At 32.3% G+C, this 22,141-nt stretch overlaps 4 protein-coding genes across 7 annotated transcripts; 3 read left to right on the top strand and 1 right to left on the bottom strand.

Moving 5' to 3' along the window:
* The first annotated feature begins 3,677 nt into the window (after window positions 1-3,677).
* LOC129301841 (patatin-like protein 2) lies at window positions 3,678-5,615 on the top strand. Its single transcript, XM_054940447.1, has 7 exons — window positions 3,678-3,812; window positions 3,929-4,110; window positions 4,233-4,422; window positions 4,620-4,784; window positions 4,878-5,177; window positions 5,270-5,442; window positions 5,528-5,615. Exons 1-7 carry the CDS (start codon window positions 3,678-3,680, stop codon window positions 5,613-5,615), a joined length of 1,233 nt encoding a protein of 410 aa, XP_054796422.1.
* Window positions 5,616-10,862: 5,247 nt separating this feature from the next.
* Window positions 10,863-13,786, top strand: LOC129303176 (26S proteasome non-ATPase regulatory subunit 14 homolog). 4 transcript variants are annotated; one of them, XM_054942293.1, is made up of 7 exons: window positions 10,863-11,127; window positions 11,426-11,603; window positions 12,032-12,113; window positions 12,376-12,552; window positions 12,676-12,843; window positions 13,043-13,131; window positions 13,250-13,393. In XM_054942293.1, the coding sequence occupies exons 1-7, from the start codon at window positions 10,995-10,997 to the stop codon at window positions 13,257-13,259; spliced, it is 837 nt and encodes a 278-aa protein (XP_054798268.1). In that variant the 5' UTR covers window positions 10,863-10,994; the 3' UTR covers window positions 13,260-13,393. The 4 variants fall into 4 exon arrangements, with proteins under 4 accessions (XP_054798268.1, XP_054798266.1, XP_054798265.1 ...); XM_054942291.1 differs by lacking the exon at window positions 13,043-13,131 and adding an exon at window positions 11,176-11,209 and having other exon boundaries at window positions 10,869-11,084; window positions 13,250-13,786; XM_054942294.1 differs by lacking the exon at window positions 13,043-13,131 and adding an exon at window positions 11,173-11,209 and having other exon boundaries at window positions 10,967-11,084; window positions 13,250-13,786.
* A 1,487-nt stretch (window positions 13,787-15,273) lies between these two features.
* On the top strand, window positions 15,274-17,658 carry LOC129304256 (succinate dehydrogenase subunit 5, mitochondrial). The gene is made up of 4 exons (XM_054943954.1): window positions 15,274-15,569; window positions 16,555-16,865; window positions 16,964-17,149; window positions 17,436-17,658. The coding sequence occupies exons 1-4, from the start codon at window positions 15,383-15,385 to the stop codon at window positions 17,490-17,492; spliced, it is 741 nt and encodes a 246-aa protein (XP_054799929.1). The 5' UTR covers window positions 15,274-15,382; the 3' UTR covers window positions 17,493-17,658.
* A 726-nt stretch (window positions 17,659-18,384) lies between these two features.
* LOC129304257 (pathogen-related protein-like) lies at window positions 18,385-19,556 on the bottom strand. Its single transcript, XM_054943955.1, has 4 exons — window positions 19,377-19,556; window positions 19,119-19,251; window positions 18,699-19,000; window positions 18,385-18,618 (listed from the first exon to the last, which is right to left on the bottom strand). The coding sequence occupies exons 1-4, from the start codon at window positions 19,494-19,496 to the stop codon at window positions 18,475-18,477; spliced, it is 699 nt and encodes a 232-aa protein (XP_054799930.1). The 5' UTR covers window positions 19,497-19,556; the 3' UTR covers window positions 18,385-18,474.
* Window positions 19,557-22,141: the final 2,585 nt, after the last annotated feature.

Genomic DNA, 22,141 nt, shown 5'->3' on the forward strand with positions numbered 1-22,141 from the left:
ATTTTGAGTAAAATATAATGACTATCCATCTTAAACAAGATTTGTTTAGGTTTTAAATATCAAAATGAGATATGCCTATTCCAACTTGCAGAGTATAAATTAATTTAGCTGGGACAACACATTTTAAAATAAATTATTTTATTATTTATATTTTAATGTGCACAGGGGCAAAAAATTTTAAAATAAAATAAAATATATGATCGTTTAAATTTTAATTGACATGAAATAATAAAATACAAGTACATTAAAATAATTTTTTAACTTTTATATTTTTTATCCTTTAAAGACTGAAACATTCGATGCATGGGAATAAATCTAGTTCTTTAATTAAATCAGGCTTATTTCGTAAAAACATCGCTTTATTTTAAAAAAAAATTATTTTGAGAGTTTTATTATATTTGTTTAAATTTTTAAAAATAATAATAATCTCAAAAAAATATTTTTAATTATTTTAAAAAATTACTTTGAATAGCTTCTAAATATAATATAATATAATACGGTAAACGAGAGAGGGAGTATTTAACTAACTAATAATTTTTTTTATTATTGTAACCAAAGGCAAAATAATATTTGCTTTTTATAAATCATTATAAAATAATTTTTTATAAAATCTTTAAATTATTTAAAAATTATTTATTTTTAAATTTTAAAAAGCGATAAAAACACCCCGGGCTAAAATTTTAAACAAAACCTCACGGGGCAATGGACATTTTCTAATTGTTATATAAAGCGTCGCATGAATTGATTCCCGTTGGTTCTCCGCATCTTTTTCACCAAAAGCTGCGACGAAGAGAATACGCGCGTTTTTTGGCTACTAACTGGTCTCTTTTCTTAATTAATAAATGAGGACCTAAGGCCTCGTTTGGTTCACAGGAAAATAGGATCACAAAAAGGAAAAGGAAACAAAAAATGAATTTTACTTTATTTGCTTGAAATGAAACTTGATTCCGAGGAAGCTAGTTTAAAGGAAGAGGCCAGAATTTGGGCTCCTAAGGCAGAGCCAAGGAAACTTCAATTTTCCTTGAAACCCAAATATTAGGACCATTATGTCCTTATTAAAATATCACAATTTCAAACATGCTCTTCTAAACTAAACTCACACTACAACAGATCTGATTATAGAGAATGATTGTTTTTTATAATAGATGATGGTTAATAACAATCTTCTATTTGACCATCCTCTATTGCTCAAGCTATATATGATGGTTATTAAACTGTCTTATATTGAAAATAATAAATAATGATCGTTAAATAATGATCCTATATAAAGTTTTAATTTTGGTCAAATCTAAAAATAAAAAGGCCTTAAAGACAGTTATATATATAACCATCCTAGATAGCCTAGAGGATGACTATGGTTATTATTGTCCTTTATAAAAGGCCAAAATGAACCGTTATAGCTATAACCATTTTCTAATGTCAAGGTTTTTTTTTTTTTTGAAGGGTAGGCTATTTTTCCAATAGCCCCCTGCAATACAAAAAAAGATATGCTAAATAATATTTTAGAATAGCCCCCTCAATTGGAAGAATGAGGAGGTGAAGAAGATAAGGGCATTGTTGGCTTTTTATATTTTAAACACAAATCAAATAAAAATAATATGATGATTCCATTTTTTTTTTAATCATGCCAAACAAAATTTTAAAATATATTTCTATTCCTTTTATATTTACATTTCCTATTCTTTTTCCAGTTCCATTTCTCTTAAAATGGTTCCAATGAAATAAACGAGGCCTAAAGGGGAAACAAATCCCTTGATGAATTCTTCTTCTCCTTGTTTTACTTCAAGGCCTTGCACGTTTCTCTCCTCCGTTTTTAAGCACTCCCAGTAATTCCACTGGATTCAAAACGGAATGGATATGTGTGGGAAAGAAAAAATATATATAACTCTTTTTTTTTTACCTTTGTAATTATTCCTCGGTTATTTTTATTTATCATTATTATTTTTCAAAAAATAAGGAAATGATATAATTATTTTTATCTTTAAAACAAATTTTTCTTTTAATTCTTTTACTTTCTTTTTAAATTATGTATACAGAAATAATGCACAATAATTTTATTATTAGTTATGATATAGACTCTTGCGTACAAGTCTAAAAAACGAAGAAATCACGCCTGGCGTTATAAAAATGCTATCCACGTTTTTCTAATATTTATAATGTTATGGTACGTATAACCATGTGTTTGAATGTTGTACACTTGTCCTACGAAATTATCTTTCTCTAGGATATATCCAATGCACACAGCTGGCTCCGGTAACAACCCTCCTTTTTGTCCTATTCATGAGGATGTTTCAAATCCTTTGTCAAATGTGTTAAGAAAAATTTATTATAGTATTAATAAAATTTGTAAAAAAACATGTAAGGCTTTCGTTTTTATTCTTACTAAAACCTAACCATTCACAATTCACCAGATTAATAAGAACGCATTAAAGTAAGCAAAAAATAATTAAAAGCATTGAAGGATAAAAATGGAAAGTCATTATAATATTACAAAACACCTTATTTCTGGACTAAGGGTATTTTCTATATAAAAAAAAACAGATGGAGGGAGTAACGTTTTGTTTGCATGCATGAGGTGATTCACATTTGGCTGATTAGTTTAGTATGTGTTTGGTTTTTAATTTATTAAAAATTTATTTAATAAAAGTCAGTTATTATAATAAAATTTGTATTGAATATATTTTTTAAAAGTCAATTTGATAAATAAAAGTTATTTAAATTTTGATGTGTTTGGTTTTTAGTTTGTTAAAAGTTGGCAAAAGTTATTTTAGTAAAATTTAATTATTGTAACAAAATTTATATTTAAATATATTTTTTTAAAAGTCAGTTTGGTATATTGAAAGTTGTTTAAATTATGATAGTAAAATGTGCTTTTAAATGTATAATTATCAAAAATGACATTGATTTGATAATTTATAATTTTTATTATACAAATATAATATATTTAAAATATTTAAAATATATGATAAATATTTTAAACAACATAAAATTTGATCTATAATGTTAAAAACTTAATCTCTATTTATTTGTACTTCTTAATTTGTAATTTTAAAAATATAATAATACTAAAAATTAACATGATTAATTATTCAATTTATAATGCCTAAAAACTTATACCTAATTATTATTATTGAATTAAGTATTTTTTAAATAAAAAATAAGAGATTAAATTTGGAATAATATGATCAAATAATATTTTACTTTTTAAAAGCTTTAAACAGTTATATTTTTTATATCTACTTTCAACCACTATTTAAATATATTTTTTTATAAAATGTTTTACTTAAATAACTTTCAATATCTTAAAAGAAAAATCTTACTTTATCAATGTGAAATTGAGAATATCCACGTAGACCCTCAATCTTCAAACCTACAACTCCTTGTCGTCAAGGCCACATATAACTCCTATCCCACGTGAAGTAGGTAAATGAATAAGACATCTTGGAAACGGGTCAAACTTTGTCTTATGCATGTGTCGAAGCAAACTGAACTGAAAAAAGGTCGTAAACCCTCCACTTGGACTCGCATGCATGCAGTCTTTCACACACACACATCCTTCTTTCTCTTCCGTAGTCTCTGAGGCGTATATAATTACTAGCTACATTAATATTTCGGATTCGTTCAGTTTTCCCTTTAAGGTTCATTGCCTGCAGTTATACATCTCATATTTGAATCACATGGGATTAGAAAGGAGCAGATCCTTACTGCCACAGAAGTTTGGAAAGCTAATTACCGTGCTCAGCATCGACGGAGGTGGCATAAGGGGACTCATTCCTGGAGTTATACTGGCTTTCCTTGAATCCGAGCTTCAGGTAGCATGCCCACTTTCACCACAAGGTTCTCTCGTTCTATATTAATTATTAATGCACCGGTCACGAGCATGTAGTAATAACACGCGGTTGGTTGTGTGTGTGCATATATGGTACAGAGATTGGATGGCGAAGATGCAAGACTGGCCGACTATTTTGACGTGATTGCAGGAACAAGCACAGGCGGCTTGGTGACTGCCATGTTAACTGCACCCAATGAAAAGAACCGACCATTATTTGCGGCCCGAGATATCAAGAAGTTTTACCTCGACAACAGCCCCAAAATCTTCCCACAAAACAAGTAAACTCATTATAATACGCACACGCAATTCGCCACTATTTTACATGCGCTTCCATTTGGCTTTCTAAATTTTTCTCGAGTCTCAACAAAAACAATCTGACATTGATATATGTGGCAAACAGAAGTAAATTATTTCGTCATGCTGCAAAGGTCTTGAAGTCTCTGTCCGGACCAAAGTACAACGGCAAGTATTTACATAGCCTAGTTAAGGAAAAACTAGGTGACACGAAACTGGACCGGACACTGACAAATGTTGTGATCCCTACCTTTGACATCAAGAACCTTCAACCGACCATCTTTTCCAGTTTTCAGGTTAGCATCTTCATCACCTGATTGGCAGCATGATCCGCCTCCGTACTCTTTCCTTCTATATGACACCCGTTCTATCTGAAAATGATGCTGCCAAACTACATTCAAGGACGATCTCGCGCGATTAGAAATTTAGAATATTAAAGCTTTAATTTTACTACTTTTCTCATCATTAGTTACGAGAGATGTCGATTTCACAGGTTAAGCATAACCCTAGCTTAAACGCCCTGCTCTCCGATATATGCATTGCAACTTCAGCAGCTCCGACCTATCTTCCAGCTCATTATTTTCAAACAAAGGACGCCGAAGGCAAAGCAATGAGAGAGTTCAATCTCATCGACGGAGGAGTTGCCGCAAATAATCCGGTACTCATATCAAAACATAAAAAAATTTCCGTGTAAATCTCACTGGAAAATGGAGAATAACATTGGTAAGTACGATCGTGGGTGTAATTGCAGGCACTGGTTGCTGTTGGAGAAGTGACAAGGGAAATCATTGAAAATAGCCCAGACTTCGTTGCCATAAGGCCTCTGGAATATGACAGATTCTTGGTGATATCTTTAGGAACCGGCTGCCACAAAGCGCGAAAGTACAGTGCGGATGAAGCAGCTAAGTGGGGTGTCTTGGGATGGTTGACCGGTAATGGCTCTACCCCTTTGGTTGACGTCTTCAATCAGGCCGGTGCCGATATGGTTAGCTTGTATCTCTCCGTTGTTTTAAAAGCTCTCTCCTCCCAGAAAACTTACCTCCGAATTCAGGTACTTCTATACATGCAATTTTCTCAGTCATATAATCAGTTATTGTCGTACGTGTGGGGTGAATTCAGTAAAACGGTCCCGTATGATTGCAGGATGATACATTACTTGGACAAATATCTTCCGTCGACGTAGCCACGCTGAAAAATTTGAATGATCTAGTTGAAGTTGGAGAGCAATTGTTAAAAAGGCCTGTTTCTCGGCTTAACTTGGATACCGGTAATTATCAACCTTACGGCCATGAGACCAACGCGGAGGCTCTGAAAAGGTATACTTGAGAACCGACGATGAGAGAAATTTGCACAAATTGTTGAATTGTTAAATTATCCTTGTCACGGCCTTCTCTCGCGCAGGTTTGCAGAATTGCTATCCCAGGAGAAGCGGTTGAGGGAATCTAATTCTAAAATACCAAGTGGGAATATTATTGCTGACAAGGCCTAACGTGATTCAGCAAATTCCAACTCAAAATATTTAATTTTCTGTTCTTAACGAGTACGTTTGTCACTTGGAATGGAGAACCATGCTGATGCGAAGAACAAACAGTCAAGCAAGTCAAAACACTTCTTGGTTTTATCCTCATAGCTACGTTTTTTCTTTCTGGCTAGCTACAAAATTTTGTTCTTTAATAGCAGCGGGGCATGCAGCGCTTGTCACATTTTCATATTCTTTCTTATCCTCCGGTCGTCACTTGAAAAAGATTTCCTTGTATCGGATAAAGAGCTTAAGCAATATATATATAGGAAGTGGGGTCTCACCACTTCCTTTTTCTCCATTTCCCTCCACTTCTCCCATCCTCACCATTCATTAATTTTATCATTTAAAAATTGTTTAATAAAAAAATTTGAATGGTGGGGATGGGGGAAGTGGAGGGAAAGGGAGGGGAAAAAGTGGAGAGACCCTTGCCACTATATATATATATATATATATCTACATCTATATCAATGCATGTCTCACACTACTAGATTTTCCCCCTGGCAATGGAAATTACGTTTGAGTGTTTACAAAGAAAGTAACGTATTGGCTTGAATACGTTTTTAACTAGAAATCCCAAATTCCAAAAAAAAAAACGAAAAGAGGGGATATAAATTATGATAACAGTGGAAATAAATACTAATTAGATCAGGCACGAATCTCAATATAAGTTGCAATATTGACCCTGTGAATAATAAATATTGGAAGGAAGCGACCATAGGTCATAAATGAGATGGTTTTCCTGCTCATTCTAAGGTTGGAATGAGAGTTGGACCATCTAAATTTTAATTTAGGTAGTTCAGATTTTAATCTAAATTATTTATATTTAAAATATTTTTATTATATTTATTAAAAAATTATAAAGTAATTTTAATAAATTTTTTATTCTTAATCTGATCTAAATTTAATTTAAAAGATTTAATTTAATATTAAAATTGTTATAATTGATGTTTATTGATTATTCAGATTTATTTTATACAATTTAGATAAAAAAAGATCTAGACTCCCTAGCTTAAATTTAGACCAGATTACATAAAAAATATAAAATTATTTTATAGTTTTTATAATTTTTTACTTTAAGAAATATAATATAAAAATATATAATGATACTTTAAATTTAGACTATCTAAATTAAAAATTAGATGGTCCAGTCCCAAGGATGAGTAGGGAAACCCATCCGAGTCATAAATACTACAACTTGTATGAAAATTAATTTTATTATTAATATTAATAATAGTTGTTAAAAGTCAATATCAAGTTATCAACCAAGTACGTGTATAATCGCGGGTCTTATCTTTATAGATGTTGTGCCAAAATAAAAAACCTTTATGTACATTTGTATAGAAATTTAAATGAATCTAATACGCATAGATAGTGTAATCTAAAATATATAGAAAGCCATGTAGTAGTTAAGTCAAAATTAATCAATATAATTCGCCTCAAGTTTTATGTAACTCTGTAGAAATTGGCATATATAGTTTTTTTTTAAGCAACGCAAAGTTCGAAAAGTAAATTAAGTGAAAAAAAAACAAGGGAAGATGATAATAAAATTCCTCTAAAATATATAAATGACAATTTGATCCATCGAAATGCTATAAGTTTTCTGAAGTTTCTGCAAATTTTTCTATCATTAATGAAGTTATTTAAATTATCAAATTGCCCTTATTGAAAATAAATAATTTACAACTTTTCTTCTTATATTCACAACTTATTTTTTTATATTTACAATAATACAACAATAAATTACAACTTTACATGTTAAATTCGTATTGTTACAAATATAAGAAATAAAGTTGTGAATATAAGAAGAAAGGTTGTTAATTATTTATTTTCAACAAGGGTAATTTGATAATATATGTAAATTCATTAATAACAAACAAATCTCTAGGGGCTTCAAGGAAATTATGGCATTTTTAACGGATTAAATTATCATTTATATATTTTAGAGTAATTTTATTGTCATTTTTTAAAAAAAAATCAATGATCATACATCAATAAACAACTACAGACGATGTTTGCTTTGTTCACGGTAAAAATGAGCTTCCTAATAATTAGGAGTGTTCAACCTTGTACTTGTTCTAATTGTCTTGGCTCTGTCCAAGTTATATTAGGATGGGTCTTTTCCAGTTGAGAAAAAAAAGCAAGATGGGATTTTGCGAAATGTGACAAGAAAGAATTCAGGACGAGATGAGACTCAACGCAATCTTCAAGATGGATCTTCCATATTATGTGTGTGTGTGTGTTAATTATTTCATACGACATCTTCCCAAAACCATACCTAATCCAAAATATAGGGCATTGGATACCTTTTATATTTATTTTTTTAACTATATCCATACTTCATTTATTACTCTTTTAAAAAAAGTCATGCATTAAAAATTTAATTATGATTATTATGGCTCTTATATAAGGTATTTAATGAAAGTATAAATAAAAAGATGTGAATATTTTTTATAATTTAAGATTTCAACTAATATTATTCATACATTGTGAAGTAATTGATCATAACTTATATTATGGTCCCAAGGAAATACTCTTTCATTAAAAAATATAAAATATTTTTAATCAAATTTACCTCAATAAAATAGTTTCTTATTTTCAAATTAATTCCATTTTTTCTTATTTATTCCTATTTAATAGGGCATTATACTTTAAAATAAATCTAAAATAATTTATTCATTACAGGGGCATTTTTGAAAAAAATACAATGATTGTACCTTGAAACATTAAAATGTCTTATATTTTTTAACATTCAACCCCTCAAAAAATACCCTATGTTTTTTAATAGAATGAATATATGTCATGTCATGGTTTTTTTATTTATGTTTAGTGTGTACATATTTTTTTTAATTTACTTTGTTCACACTCGCAGTAGCTGACATGTACACTTGATTGACTTTAAACAGAATACTTCAAGCTGAGATCATAATTTTGTTTTCTAGAAGATGGTTGGGAATGTTTAAATTTCAATTAGATATAATTAATTATAAAAAATTAATTAATATGATTGACTTTTATTATAATTAGTTGTGTTATAATGTGATTATATTTGGATATATTGTTTTTCTGAAATTAATTTTGATAGAATTAAATATATTTGAATGATTAATCAAACTCAACTTTAATTTATATGTATAAATTATCATAAAGACATGAGTTTTATATTGTAAACATCGATAAAATTGTATATAATATAATTTATTTTTTATCTATTCAACAACTATATTCAATATAATAATTATCCATTTAATATTTTATGTAATTATTTAACAGATACATACACACTGTTTAACTATATAAATTTTAATTATATTGTATTGTATTATTAATAATTTAAAAGTACTACTCTCTCTGTTAAAAAATATAAAATATTTTTTTGATGAGTTAGATGTTAAAAAATATAAGGTATTTTTAGTTTTTTGAAATGTAATTATTACCTTTTTTTTTCAAAAGTGTTCCTATTAATAATAATTTTATATTTATTATATGGTATTTAATAGGGGTGAATATAGAAAGATATGATTAATTTAAAAGTAAGTAGCTACTTTATTAAAAATAAAATTTAATTAAAAATATTTTAATTTTTAAACAGAGGGAGTATATTTGTTAAACAGATCAACATATACTACAGACCCATATGCATATTCACGAGCTAGATGCATAGTGAAGAGAAGGGTATATATATGGTAGGTTGAAATTTTTGATCGGCGGTTGATGCCTCACCAGATATAATTGATACACAGAAGCTTAATTTCCTGTTTGCATTTGCATGTATAATCAATTATCGAAGCATGGTTTGGGTAAAAGTTAAAAAAAAAAAAAAAAACACCCGGACACCTTCAAGCAGAGGGTCTCTTCATTTTTTTTCCCTCCACTTTCTTCATTCCTATCATTTAAATTATTTTATTAAATAATTTTTTAAATAATAAAATTAATAAATGATAGGAATAAAAAAAGTGGAAGAAATTGGACAGAAAAGAATGGGAATACTTTTCTCCCAACACCTATATTTTGATTTATCCTATGATGAATCACTTTTCCTTTTTTCCTGCCACGTCATCCAACTTATCCTGTAAACTTTTCTTTATCTAGATGCTAGACCCACTTCACCCGGATTATTAAATTACGGCAACTATGGTAATTCCTATAATCTTGGTTGATTAGTTAAAGTGGCATTTTGGATGTCCATAATATTTCAATGAACATTAATGTCTGGACCTCTTTCCCATGTTCATTTTATCAAGATATTTTGATCTTATCTCGATTTTGCCTCAATTTCTAACAAGATAAAATACTAATCAAAAAATTAATCTGATCAATTTTTGAAATGAAATATGAGATATGAGTGTCCTAATCTCATCACGTTTTTCCTAAAGTAAGTAAATGATAAAATATAAATTTGTTCCAACTAACTACACAATCAATATTCTTGACCAACTAAGTGTTCTTATTTTTACCTTGATTCCTATAATTTATTTGCCTTTAAACTGGTTCCATTCTAACAATGAAAAAATTTTATACAGACCCGATGCTTTATGTCATCAATGGCTCATCTAATAAAATTACACCAAATCAATCAAATAAAATCTTATATGCTATTTTCTTATTTTTATAATAAAAGGCCCATTTATTTTTTTCTTTTTTTAATTTATACTTAATGTCATTTGATTTGAAAATCATATTTTTATTGAATAGCAATAAATAACGTGGTACACTGAATTTATTTAAAAATTTCTCATAATAACTCACAAATGATTTAATATTTTATTCTTGTCTTGCACACATGAGGCTAAAAAGACATATTCTTACACTATCAAATATTGAAAACATAATTACCAAAAGTGGGGTCATGATCTAAATCTAAGGAAAAACAAAAAAAAAAATCTGATGTGACAGTTAATGGGACAGGTGTTTTTTTGGGTACAGTTAGTCCTAGTCACTAGTCATTACGGTGACGCATGAAACAAAAACCATTAATCTTTACATTCTGGGCTTACGAATTCCTCCACATTCGTAAGCCCGAATAGTTTAATGAGCTGCCCTTGCCCTTTTTCTCACAAAAGAAACAACCCCCCTATCTATGTCTGTCTGTTAAAAAAAAAAAAAACCATGTGTGAAGCGAAGTTTTTTGCTGGAGTTGGTAATTGGAGTGAAGTTGAAACATTGGGCTTGATTATATGTAGTTTTTTTAAAGGGACAAGATGCTTCAAGTTTGACCGAATAAGTAATTAATGACTACTGTTTACAGTGATTTACTCCCCCTGACGTCTTCGGAGAAATCTTGCTCCGAAAGAAAAGCCATTGCTTTGTTACCCTATCAGCCAGCCAGAAGGCAAGAGACTGTCAGGCATGGAGAGGCTTCAAAGGATGTTCGCAGGTGCAGGAGGCGCCTTGGGGCATCCGCCCCCTGATTCGCCCACCCTTGATTCAGCTGAGCAGGTTTATATCTCCTCGTTGGCCCTTCTCAAAATGCTTAAGCACGGTATGCTCTTCTTGACTTATTTCGTTCTTTGATTCCCATTGATAGTAGCCGGACACAGATGAATTTGAGGATTTTAGCTTCGGTTAGTTTCTTTCTTTCTTTTTTAAATTCCAGTCAAGCGTCCGGGTTTTTTGTTTTGTGTATTTTTTTTTTTTTTACTATATGTTACCGATTTGAAACCCTAAAATGGGAGCGCAGTGATCGATTGCTTTTATTTAATTCCTGTCTTTATGGTCTTCTAAATCCATCTGCGCACTGTTGTTATCCCTAATAATTATGGCTGCAATGAAAATTACAGGTAGGGCTGGTGTTCCCATGGAAGTGATGGGCTTGATGTTGGGAGAGTTTGTGGATGAGTACACTGTCCGCGTCGTAGATGTCTTTGCGATGCCACAGAGTGGTACCGGTGTTAGTGTTGAAGCTGTGGATCATGTTTTTCAGACTAACATGCTCGATATGCTGAAACAGACTGGAAGGTATTTTTGTTTCCCTTTGATTTGCTGAACCTGAAATACTTATGTTCATTTACGAGATTTTGAATCTGTTGCTGCGACTTTTTGGCGCTGCATTTTTGTTTCGGGAATTTTTGGCAAAGACCATTGCTTGCTATCTGCCCTGAATTATTTTTAAACATTCCTTCTGTTTCAGTCTCCTTTTCCTTGTTAAAAATTTTCTCATGCTTTCCCTTCATAACTTTGTGCTCATTATTATCCTTAACATTGAAGAATTAGGACAGAAAGATGGTCACTACAACTTATCGAATCCTGGCCTTTATTTCTAAACCCAGCCATTAAAGTTGCAACATTTATAAGTGAACACTCACTTTTTCCCCTTGTTCTGTACTTGTATTGCACTAAATGCAAGTCTAGTTGCATCAATGGAATTAAACTGACACTTGTTGCAGGCCAGAGATGGTTGTGGGTTGGTATCATTCCCATCCTGGATTTGGTTGTTGGCTTTCTGGAGTGGACATAAATACACAACAGGTTACGTCTTCTTTTTCATAGTATTCTTCAGACAACTCTTGAGTAATAGAATGAATTGTTATATTTGAATTTTAAAGCAACTTATATAACTACGGTTGACGAAGAATGTTATAATTATAAATAAGTGACAAGAATGAGAGACGAAAATATTTGTTGGGGACAATTGACGTGCTAAGCAAACTGAGAGATGAAAACTCTCAGTATAGCACTGCTGTTTTCAGAAACTCATGCACAATCTACTTTCTTGCTTTATCTAATTCAGAGTTTTGAGGCTTTAAATCAACGAGCTGTGGCTGTGGTGGTTGATCCTATTCAGAGTGTTAAAGGCAAGGTGGTGATTGATGCTTTTAGGCTTATCAATCCACAGACTATGATGCTGGGCCAGGAACCACGGCAAACAACTTCTAACCTTGGTCATCTTAATAAGCCATCTATACAAGTGAGTTTTTTGCAAACACTCTTCCATAGCAGCACTTCTGCACTATTTTATTTTTGTTTTTTGGGCCCTCTTCTGCACTTGTTAATTTTTGAGTCTCTAATGACTTATTGCTCCCCTTTCTAGGCTTTGATCCATGGCTTGAACCGGCATTATTATTCCATAGCAATCAATTACAGGAAAAATGAGCTTGAAGAGAAGATGCTACTTAACCTTCACAAGAAGAAATGGACTGATGGTTTGACACTGAGGCGTTTTGACTCACATTCCAAAACTAATGAACAGACTGTCCAGGTAAGCTAAGATTTGTTTAAAATTGGTTGCAGAGATAAATGTGTCGTTTTCTTTCTGATCCTTTTTTTACTTCTCCCTGCTTCGGTCCTTTTCCTCGTTTCTTTTACTTTTTCTCATTTTCAATGAGTGCATGCTTGAGTCTACACTAAGACGTACATAGTCTTGATCATAACCAGAGATTCTCCTAATACGGTTATAGGATCATTTGGAATCATGCACTTATTTGCTCTCTGTTATGTTACCTGTTGACTTTTATCATCTTCATCTCTGGCAATTGATGAACATAAGGTCAGAGGGCTGTGTAATTTTTCACTTATTGAAATTTTTTAATGTTAGTTGAAAGATGGGGTGTAATTTTTTATTACTCATTGTTAATGACCCTTTTTCATGTTTTTGGGTAATGCAGGAGATGCTGAATCTAGCCGTCAAGTACAACAAGGCAGTGCAAGAAGAGGATGAGCTTTCGCCAGAAAAGCTTGCAATAGCCAACGTGGGAAGGCAAGATGCTAAGAAGCACCTTGAAGAGCACGTTTCCAATTTGATGTCTTCTAACATTGTTCAGACTTTGGGAATGATGCTAGATACCGTTGTATTTTAGAGTTAGGACCATCCAAATAACTTGCTGATCATGCCGGGCAGTCGTTTATTCATTTCGTGTGTCCTTCCAAGTTTCAATTTGTCTTTAGGGGATATTATGTTGGTCCCACCCCCCTCTCTTATCCCCTTTTTGCGAAGTATGTTGATAATTCTTGCTTTTTGGTCTCAAAACGTTTTTTAAGGACTGCCAAGTTATTTTGAGCATATTGTCACGGGATTAGTCCTTTGACTCCTACGGCATTTAAATACTCTTCATTGAAAGATGTTATGTAAGTTTGATTTATTGAGAAGTGGATGTTTGGTTAAGTTGAAGAATGAAAATCTTGAAAGCAAAGGATGGTTGAAATTGTGGGAGTGTGAGACTTGATTTTTTTTTTTTGAAACTCAATGATGAATAAAAATGAGGATGGATATGATATTTATAGGCTTTCTTTTGAATTTAAAAAGTTTCCATCTTTTTAATTGGCGGTGAAGATTAAATCAATTATACGATTATAATTGATTAATTGAAATTCTTTGTCAGATATTTTACAATAAATATTTAAATATTTATGTGAAATTTTTTAAACTTTATATTAAAATATTCATGTTAGAGTTGGGTAGATTTTTTTAAAATATTTTTGGATGCTCTAACCTTCTCAAGATTAATCAGGAGTTTGTTGGAGGATTCTAGAGCTTTCTAGACCATTTAAATCTCTTGAAGAATCACAGACTGTGACAATATGCATAGATGACTCATAGAATCCCATCATCTAGCATTAATTGTTTTGTTTTGTTTTTTGTTTTTTTGTTTTTTGGGTGGACGGGAGGGATTAAAAGTTCAAAATAAAACACTACAAGGGTTTACTTTGTGAACAAAGTCGTCCAAGCTTCGTTGAGTTATTAAATTTCAAAACTGCTGCTTAATTGTTGAATGTGCAGCGTGGCTGGGAAATGGAGGAGATATGGAACATGGCCCAAAAAAGGAAGCATGAGGATGTGGACCAACCACTGGAAGCACACATGGATCTAGTTAGGAAGTGTTGACCAGACCTTCGTCTTTACCGTTCAAGAAGGTTACTCTTTGCATTTTACGAAAAAATATTTTTATATGATACATTAATTATTATAAAATTATATTAAAGTATAATTTCAGTCTTATAATTTTATATAATATTTTATTTTAATTTTTTAATTTTATAAAATATTTTTTTAATTTTTTAATCCTAATGCCATTAATTTCATTAAAAAAATATAAATTAAACTTTTAAATAATGAGAGATGTATTCTCTAATATTGACACATTAAATTTAATTTTTTTAAATAACTGTAATAAGTATAAAAAATAATCACTTAAAACTAATAGGTTAGAAGACTAAAAATATATTTTTTAAAAAATTAAATAATTAAATGAAAATTTTATATAAAATTAAATTGCTAAAAGTATACTATGACCTTAAAATTAGTTTATTCTAAATTTAGAAAGTTATGTTTACTAAAAACAAAAATATATAAAATTTTTTCCTTTTAACATCTGTTTTGTTTTTGGAACTGTGGTATATTCATCTTTTTTCAAGTTGTAATATCGTCCACAAAAAAAAAATGATATTAAATTGAAAAAGAAGTAGATATTAAGTTTTATATATTCAATATACTTTAATTTAATTAAATCAAAACAAGTTAACATTAAAATGATAATAATATTAATAATAAAAATTTATTATAAAATAAATAATATATATCTATATGTTTTAATTTTATTGGAAAAAAATTTAAAGTTAATTATGTAAATTTTTTTCCTGTTTTAAGAAGTTATAAAAATAACTACAATGTAAGCGGGAGCGATTAGCAATTTACTACTTCTCCGGTCATAGAAAAAGAGCGAACAGGACTCTGCTCGGTTTCCAGGTCGCCATCGACCGTCTCAGTTCCGTGTGGCTGCTACTGCGAGGGGGAGAGAAAGATGGAGAAAGGGGTGGCTCTTAGATCAATTTTCCGATCACTATCTTCCAGATCTTATCGCTTCTCCGCCAACAATAATCAAATCCTTCGCACCATCCATACTCGCCACCGCGACTATTTGGCCGTTCGCACTCTTTTTAGCCCATCGCCCTTTCATGTCTCTCCTTCTGCCGATCGTCTCCCAACAGGTACTCTCTTCATCGTTCAGTATTTTGATTTCTGTGCAGCTTTTTCCGTTTCTTTTGTGATATTCAACAACTCTTGCTGAAATGAATTGTTGTCTTGGATTACAATCGACTCTTCTAGTTGGACGGTGTTCCTCTTTCTAGAAAGAAATTATTGAAGATGAAATTCGCCCACAAAATTACATTTTTCACTGCAGGCGGGATTCGAAAAGCTCTTTTCCATTTGATAAAATGATTCTGACTTCCTTTACACTGTGATGATATCTGATTGGTTATTTAATATCCTAACGTGGTGTTTACAAACGAATAACATCTTAAAATTGACATTATATGTTTTTTTCTAGAATAATATTTATAGTTTTCTCACACATTCATGTCATGCAGTTATACATCTTACCATAAGTAGGATGGCTTCTTTGTTTACATGACTTTGTCATATAATTCCAGAATACATATAATTCCAGAATTGAAGCTTTTGATATAAGATTATATTTGAAGAACGAGATGAGAGAGCAAACGACTGTTCAAATTTCTTATACGCAGAAAGAAGTTTGTGTTCTTCCTTTTTCTAATGAAGTAGGAATTCTATTTTGAATTTCTGGGTTTTTAATCTGATGATACTACTATATGAAGCAATCTGTCAATAGTTTCTTTCTGCAACTTTTTGGTGGAATTGTCCCCCCTAAAAATTATAACTTGCAGTCTTTTAGCCGGAAATTTTACCTATTCTTAAAGCTAATGAGCTTGCTTTTGCAGCTGTACTGAAGAAAGCACATTATCGTTTTTGTGTTATTGGATGATTCGTGAAAGAGAAAGAGAATACACGTCATAAATTATTTTTTGAAGTTCTTTCAGTTAGGAAAGGTGTCAGGGAGTGAAATCATAGCTACAAAACCTGGCATCTGCATGCATGTGACTCGTAGATTTCTTGGTAAACTTAGAGGTTGCTACTATATTCTGATTTGGATATCTGTGAAAACATCTGCAGAATGCAGGTCTTCTCTCTCAACAGGCTTAGGAAGTGTGCGGTTTTATAGTGAACATGTAACCCACTTGCCTGAAATCAAAGACCCTAAGCTGCAAAATGCTTTCAAGGATTTGATGGCAGTAAATTGGGATGAGCTCCCACATGCTGTCATTTATGATGTGAAGACAGCACTAACTGGAAATACTGATGACAAAGCTGGCAAGGATATAGTGGAAAATGTTTTCCGTGCTGCAGAAGCCGTTGAAGAGTTTAGTGGGATTCTAGTGACCTTAAAAATGGAAATTGATGACAGCATTGGGTTAAGTGGCGAGGCATGTAAATGTACATTTTCCTGCAATGTTACACATAATTGCATAAACTTCCTGTTCTCCCCTGGTAATTACGTCTGAAATTTTAATAATTGTTTTAGGATGCAAAGCCCACACCTGATCATATAAAGAATGCACTTCGAACTGTTTTTGATCGTTACACCACTTACTTGAGTTCATTTGGGCTGGATGAAAGCTACCTGCGGAAGAAGGTAGAGACAGAACTGGGCACAAAGATGATACACTTGAAAATGAGGTGCAGTGGCTTAGGTTCTGAGTGGGGGAAGGTATGTTCATTTCTTTCCCGCTGCCTGTACATTATCGCACTCACCACTAATATGTCTTGTGACGTTTCTAATTTAGTGGGGCACTGTTGCAAGATTGATAATTCTTCTTTTTCCTTGAAATACGTTTAGCTGGATCTTATGGTACATTTAGGGGTGTACTGTCGATTGGTCATCATCATCTCTTCGGTCCTTGATTTATCTTTTAATGGATGTATGTGATCAGTCTTCTGTATTACGAATGATTGCATATTCCAATTATCTGTCTAATTCTGGGTTTTGATTGCAGGTTTCTGTTCTTGGAACTTCTGGACTTGCAGGATCATATGTTGAACAAAGAGCATAGAAACAGCCCATGTAATTGTCTGTTTTAAATTAGACTTCTGCGAATCTGCAGACGGTGCGATGTGTTTTCTCCTGAACTTCTTATGGCATGCAAATAAGGACGCATTTATTTTACTTGTAATGAATGATACCAAAGCAATATAACGTTGGCGATGATTTTGCAGTAATCCTTCAGCAATATCTGGTTTCTGTTTGACTTATTAGGTTGGGAGAATTTTAATAAAGACCTTTACACCATTTTTTTCTCATTCCTATTTTCCTTTCGTTCTGTGCAGAGGACAATAGTCTAATTTTACCCTGTCGTGTTAGTATATGTGAAAAATCAATATAAGCCGGCCACTTACTCCTAACAAATTAGATTTTCGTAGGTGCATGCATAATTCTTTCCTATAAGCCACGTAGATAGAAATCGTTATGAAGAACAAGATAGCCCGATTATCATCTTTAGGTAGGAGATTATATTATTTGTAGTCTAAACCAGTTGACTGACTCAAAAACTAGAAATGCAATTCGCTGGTTGTCCATTGACTAAGCAATAAAAAATCCGTGGTTCCGTTCCTGGTTGTCTATTGACTAAGCAATAAGATTATATGGAGATGCTCTCTGAAGGCTCTTCGAAGCAAGACTGGTATTTCTAGACGATTTCATGTGAAGCTAACCCTGAATTTTGGTTTTTTATTTTTTTTGGGAAAAAAAGCCCTATTTCTGTTTCGTTAGGTTCGAAGACAAAGGCCTGTTGCTTCCGAACCTAAGAGCGAACGATCAGTTGCACTTATCAGCTCCTACTTCCTTTACGTTAAATGTCGAAAAGGTTCTTAAGCTAATCATACAAATATATATTTTTTATATGGGACGGCGCGAGGGAGATGAAAGTCATAAATCACCATACAACGTTGAACTGATTAAAGCACTCAGATAATTTATTCAAGTCTTTTTTGACCAACGATAATATACTTAGGTTTGAGTAGATACTTGTGGGGGCTCTACCCCGTGCTCCTCATGATAGGACAGCTCGAAACGGCATCTTCATCAGAGGCATCAGAGACAGGGCCCTTCGAGAGAGGTCCAAGCAGTTCGGCAGGATCGTAAAAGAACTCCACCTTCATTACCTTCTCATCCTCGTCCAACTGAAACCACATAGAGAAGTCAGTGGAATAGAAGAAACATACAGTGACTTTGTTTTCTAGCTCGGGGTAAAGATATTTACCGTGAAAATGCCTATTCCATATAATTCAATCTTTTCCCCAGTTGGGGCATGGCCCTTGAAAGGACCCTCCATGTAACCCCAGTGCCTGAACTTGAAAACAATCACAGGTGGTCCACAATACGCTCGGACAATCTCCAGAGCGAACCCTCGTGGGAAGGTTGTTGTAAAAGCCTTGTGCGATGACTCTGCCGTTTCTACATCGGGATCGTATAACTTGAATCTGTCCGGCAGGGAGGTCTGCAGCAGCGGGTTATACCCTCCTCCAAGCTTGATTATTTCTTCGAAATTTATAGGCTTCCTTCCTGTGAATGATGATTAGTCAAAAATAAGCTTGCTTCACAACATATATATTGAATTAAAATCCTCGAGTTTACAGTCATAGAACCATGCTGATTTTTGTTAGTACTTATGCCATGTTACCGTTCAGGCTGAAAGTATATTTCTCAGGGTCCACTGATCTGAACTGGCGGAGATCTGCCTTGTGGAAAAGTTCCATTTCCCAGTTCTTCAGGAGAGTCTGCACCTTCTCCTCCAGCGAACCCGGAGGCCATACCTTTCAGAAAAAGCATAATACATGAGATTGAAATCAACAGACTCACTGTTCCTAATCCCAGCTAGCTGGTATATTAATTTGATCTAACTTGACACGCGCCCGAAGGTGGAGGGTGGGGGGGAGACCTTGGTTCTGCCTTCTTCGAAGAGCTTGTTGACAACGTCATAATTAGGAGGGGCACCGAATCTCCATTCGGTGTTCTTCTCTGCGTCTCCATGCAAGTAAGTTCGGTACTTGTCCTCCATCGCTTCACGCCAGAGTGAGTTCTGTGAGACTTAAAGTTCGGGTTTTATAATGTCCTCCGTGAATCTTTTATGACCCAGGAATACAAAATGAATTTGCCCACCATATCCTAATTCAAAATTTTGGAAGTAAACATAATATTTTTCAATTGAAAAATGAGGCAAGACAATTCTGCATTGCTGCAAGGAAAAAAGTTCAGTTTAGGGGGTTCTCTGACTTGGTCAAATAAATGACAGGGTAAGTGCCTATTTTGTCGAGTACGGGGAGAATCCTTATAATCACAGATAACAATATTTTAATTATCCATGCGAATGTGCGTAGTTCATAAAAAAAATGAAAATTCATACTACTCACAAATTGCGCGGACTTATTCTCGATATTTAGGTAATCACAGACTAAGATGATATAAAAATAAGAGAATAAAAATAAATAAATAACTGATAGTTGGTGTGCGTGGTATGGGTCTGTGGGATGGAACAGCGACATGTTACATTGGAAAATATCATCTCTATGAAGAAGACAATGACATGGCCAAGAGAGTAGGAATTTGTTAGAAAACAGAACCAAAAGAGATTAGCAGATTTAGTCAAGGAAAAGGAAATAGAAGGAGAATCAAATATAAGGCCCTGAGAAGATAGATAATTGATTTCAAGACCCTGTAGATTTTGACAATGCATTGCAATTCTCAAGGCCACATATGTAATTAACTTCAACTCATTTTTTTTAGAGGAGCTTGTGTCGCGAGCTATTAGATTCGAAAGGCGTGAATAAATCACGATTGATTAGATAACGTGAGAAAAACTTCATATAGTTATAAGCAATTTCATTTAGAGATTCCATTAAGACATGAACGTGGTGACAATTCATTTATTCATATTGTATTCTCTTTTAAAAAACTCTTCTGTAAATAATCTTATAATCTAATGGTATGTAATTTTTTCTTTAACTGAAAAGTCGTGAGTTTGATCTCACTTCTAGTATTAGATCATTAGTGTATTCTTTTTTAATTAAAAAAATCCCGCCCTAAAGTATAGCAATGATTTAATTTTCCTTTTATTTTATTCTAGAGAAATCAACTGAAATCATTTTAATTTTTTTCGAATTGAAAAAAGGGTGGCATGTTAAAGAAGGGGAGGGAAGGCACATGCAGCCGCGCCCCCGATCCAAATGCACCTGACCCCAAATTTGCCACTTGCACGCAAGGCATGTTGGGACATTGGGGCTTTTAGTTTTGCAAAATTTTCAACGAGGACCCATGATTTGATTTAATTTTAGTTAAAGTTTTTAAATTTTACTGTACTTGTGAAATATTAAAATGAAATTAAAGAGTTAATTGAAATGACTCTATTATCTCCTATGAAGCTAGATGCAAAAGTAACTCGTATATGAAAATTAATAATTAATATATATAAAATTAATAATTGATGTAGCAATTCTCATTATCATTATAATATTACTATGAATTGCAACCCTTACTTCACCTTTATTAGCTATTCATTTTTCTTACACGAGTTATTTATATGTTTAATTTTACTTATTTACATGCATAATGATATTATAACATTAATGAGAGTTGTAAATTTTATTTATATTAATTATTTATTTTCTATAAATTATTTATTAATTTTCTTGCATGAGTTATTTATGTACTTAACTTTATTAAAAACAATAAAATATTTTAGTCAACTCTTTAATTTTATTTTAATACCTTTAAAAATTTTAGGGTGAAATTAAATTTAGTCGAGCAGTCCCTTGTTGAATTTTGCCCCTTTTTGTACGTTTTTGTAATTGGTTCCATTGTTCCTTCGACCCGGGCTTATGCTAGGTCATCAAACAACCAAACCCGCCGTGGGGCCCGAAAACAATTCCTAATTAAAATCGTACTTTTCAAATTAATAAATAATGATATTATGTTCTTCCAAATTCTTATTTTCGCTCCTTTGATCTCAAAATGAGATCGAGAACCGGCGGCTCCAGCCGAAATATCTAGCGAAGAGAACAACCGCAGGGGTTTTGTTGTTGGTATTTTAATTGGTATTATTAATTTTTCACCCGAAACTGGCCAGCTAATCCATTTGCCACTTGCTAGCCTAACGAATCTTCTTAATAATTGTTTAACAGATCGGGTAGGTTGCCTGGAGCTCTATCACCAAAATTAAGCGTTCATTTTAACCGATAATGATAATTACGTGACCCATTATCATTGCCCAATTATCATTGACAAGTCCCTTTGACTCATAACTCGTGAAAGAAAAACATTATTCATGGTACGTTGATTTCACAACAAATAATTTATTTAAAAATTGATGCTCTACTCATTTATTCTCAACAACCATATATCGACAAATATACAGATCAATTTCGTTACAATTTTTTTAAAATGAAATTTCGCTGCAACTAAAAATAAAAACCTGAACTGCGTTTGCTTAGAAAAATATCAGGGAAAAGCTTGCTATGATTGGTGCATTTTGAGGTGATCGGTTTTGCACTTCCTAACGCTTATCACTCTTTTCTCAGTTAAAGATTTGGAAGAGGAAGTAAATTTTCTCTATCTTTAGAATATATAAAAGTATAATTTAATGGGAGAAAAATCTATTATATTTTAATTTTTCATTTTTAAATTATAAAATATTTTTAAAAGAGTTTT

This window comes from Prosopis cineraria, unplaced genomic scaffold (genome assembly GCF_029017545.1).
Source record: "Prosopis cineraria cultivar Desert tree isolate PC_DT_omini unplaced genomic scaffold, ASM2901754v1 PC2, whole genome shotgun sequence".
NCBI classification, from domain to species: Eukaryota; Viridiplantae; Streptophyta; class Magnoliopsida; order Fabales; family Fabaceae; genus Prosopis; species Prosopis cineraria.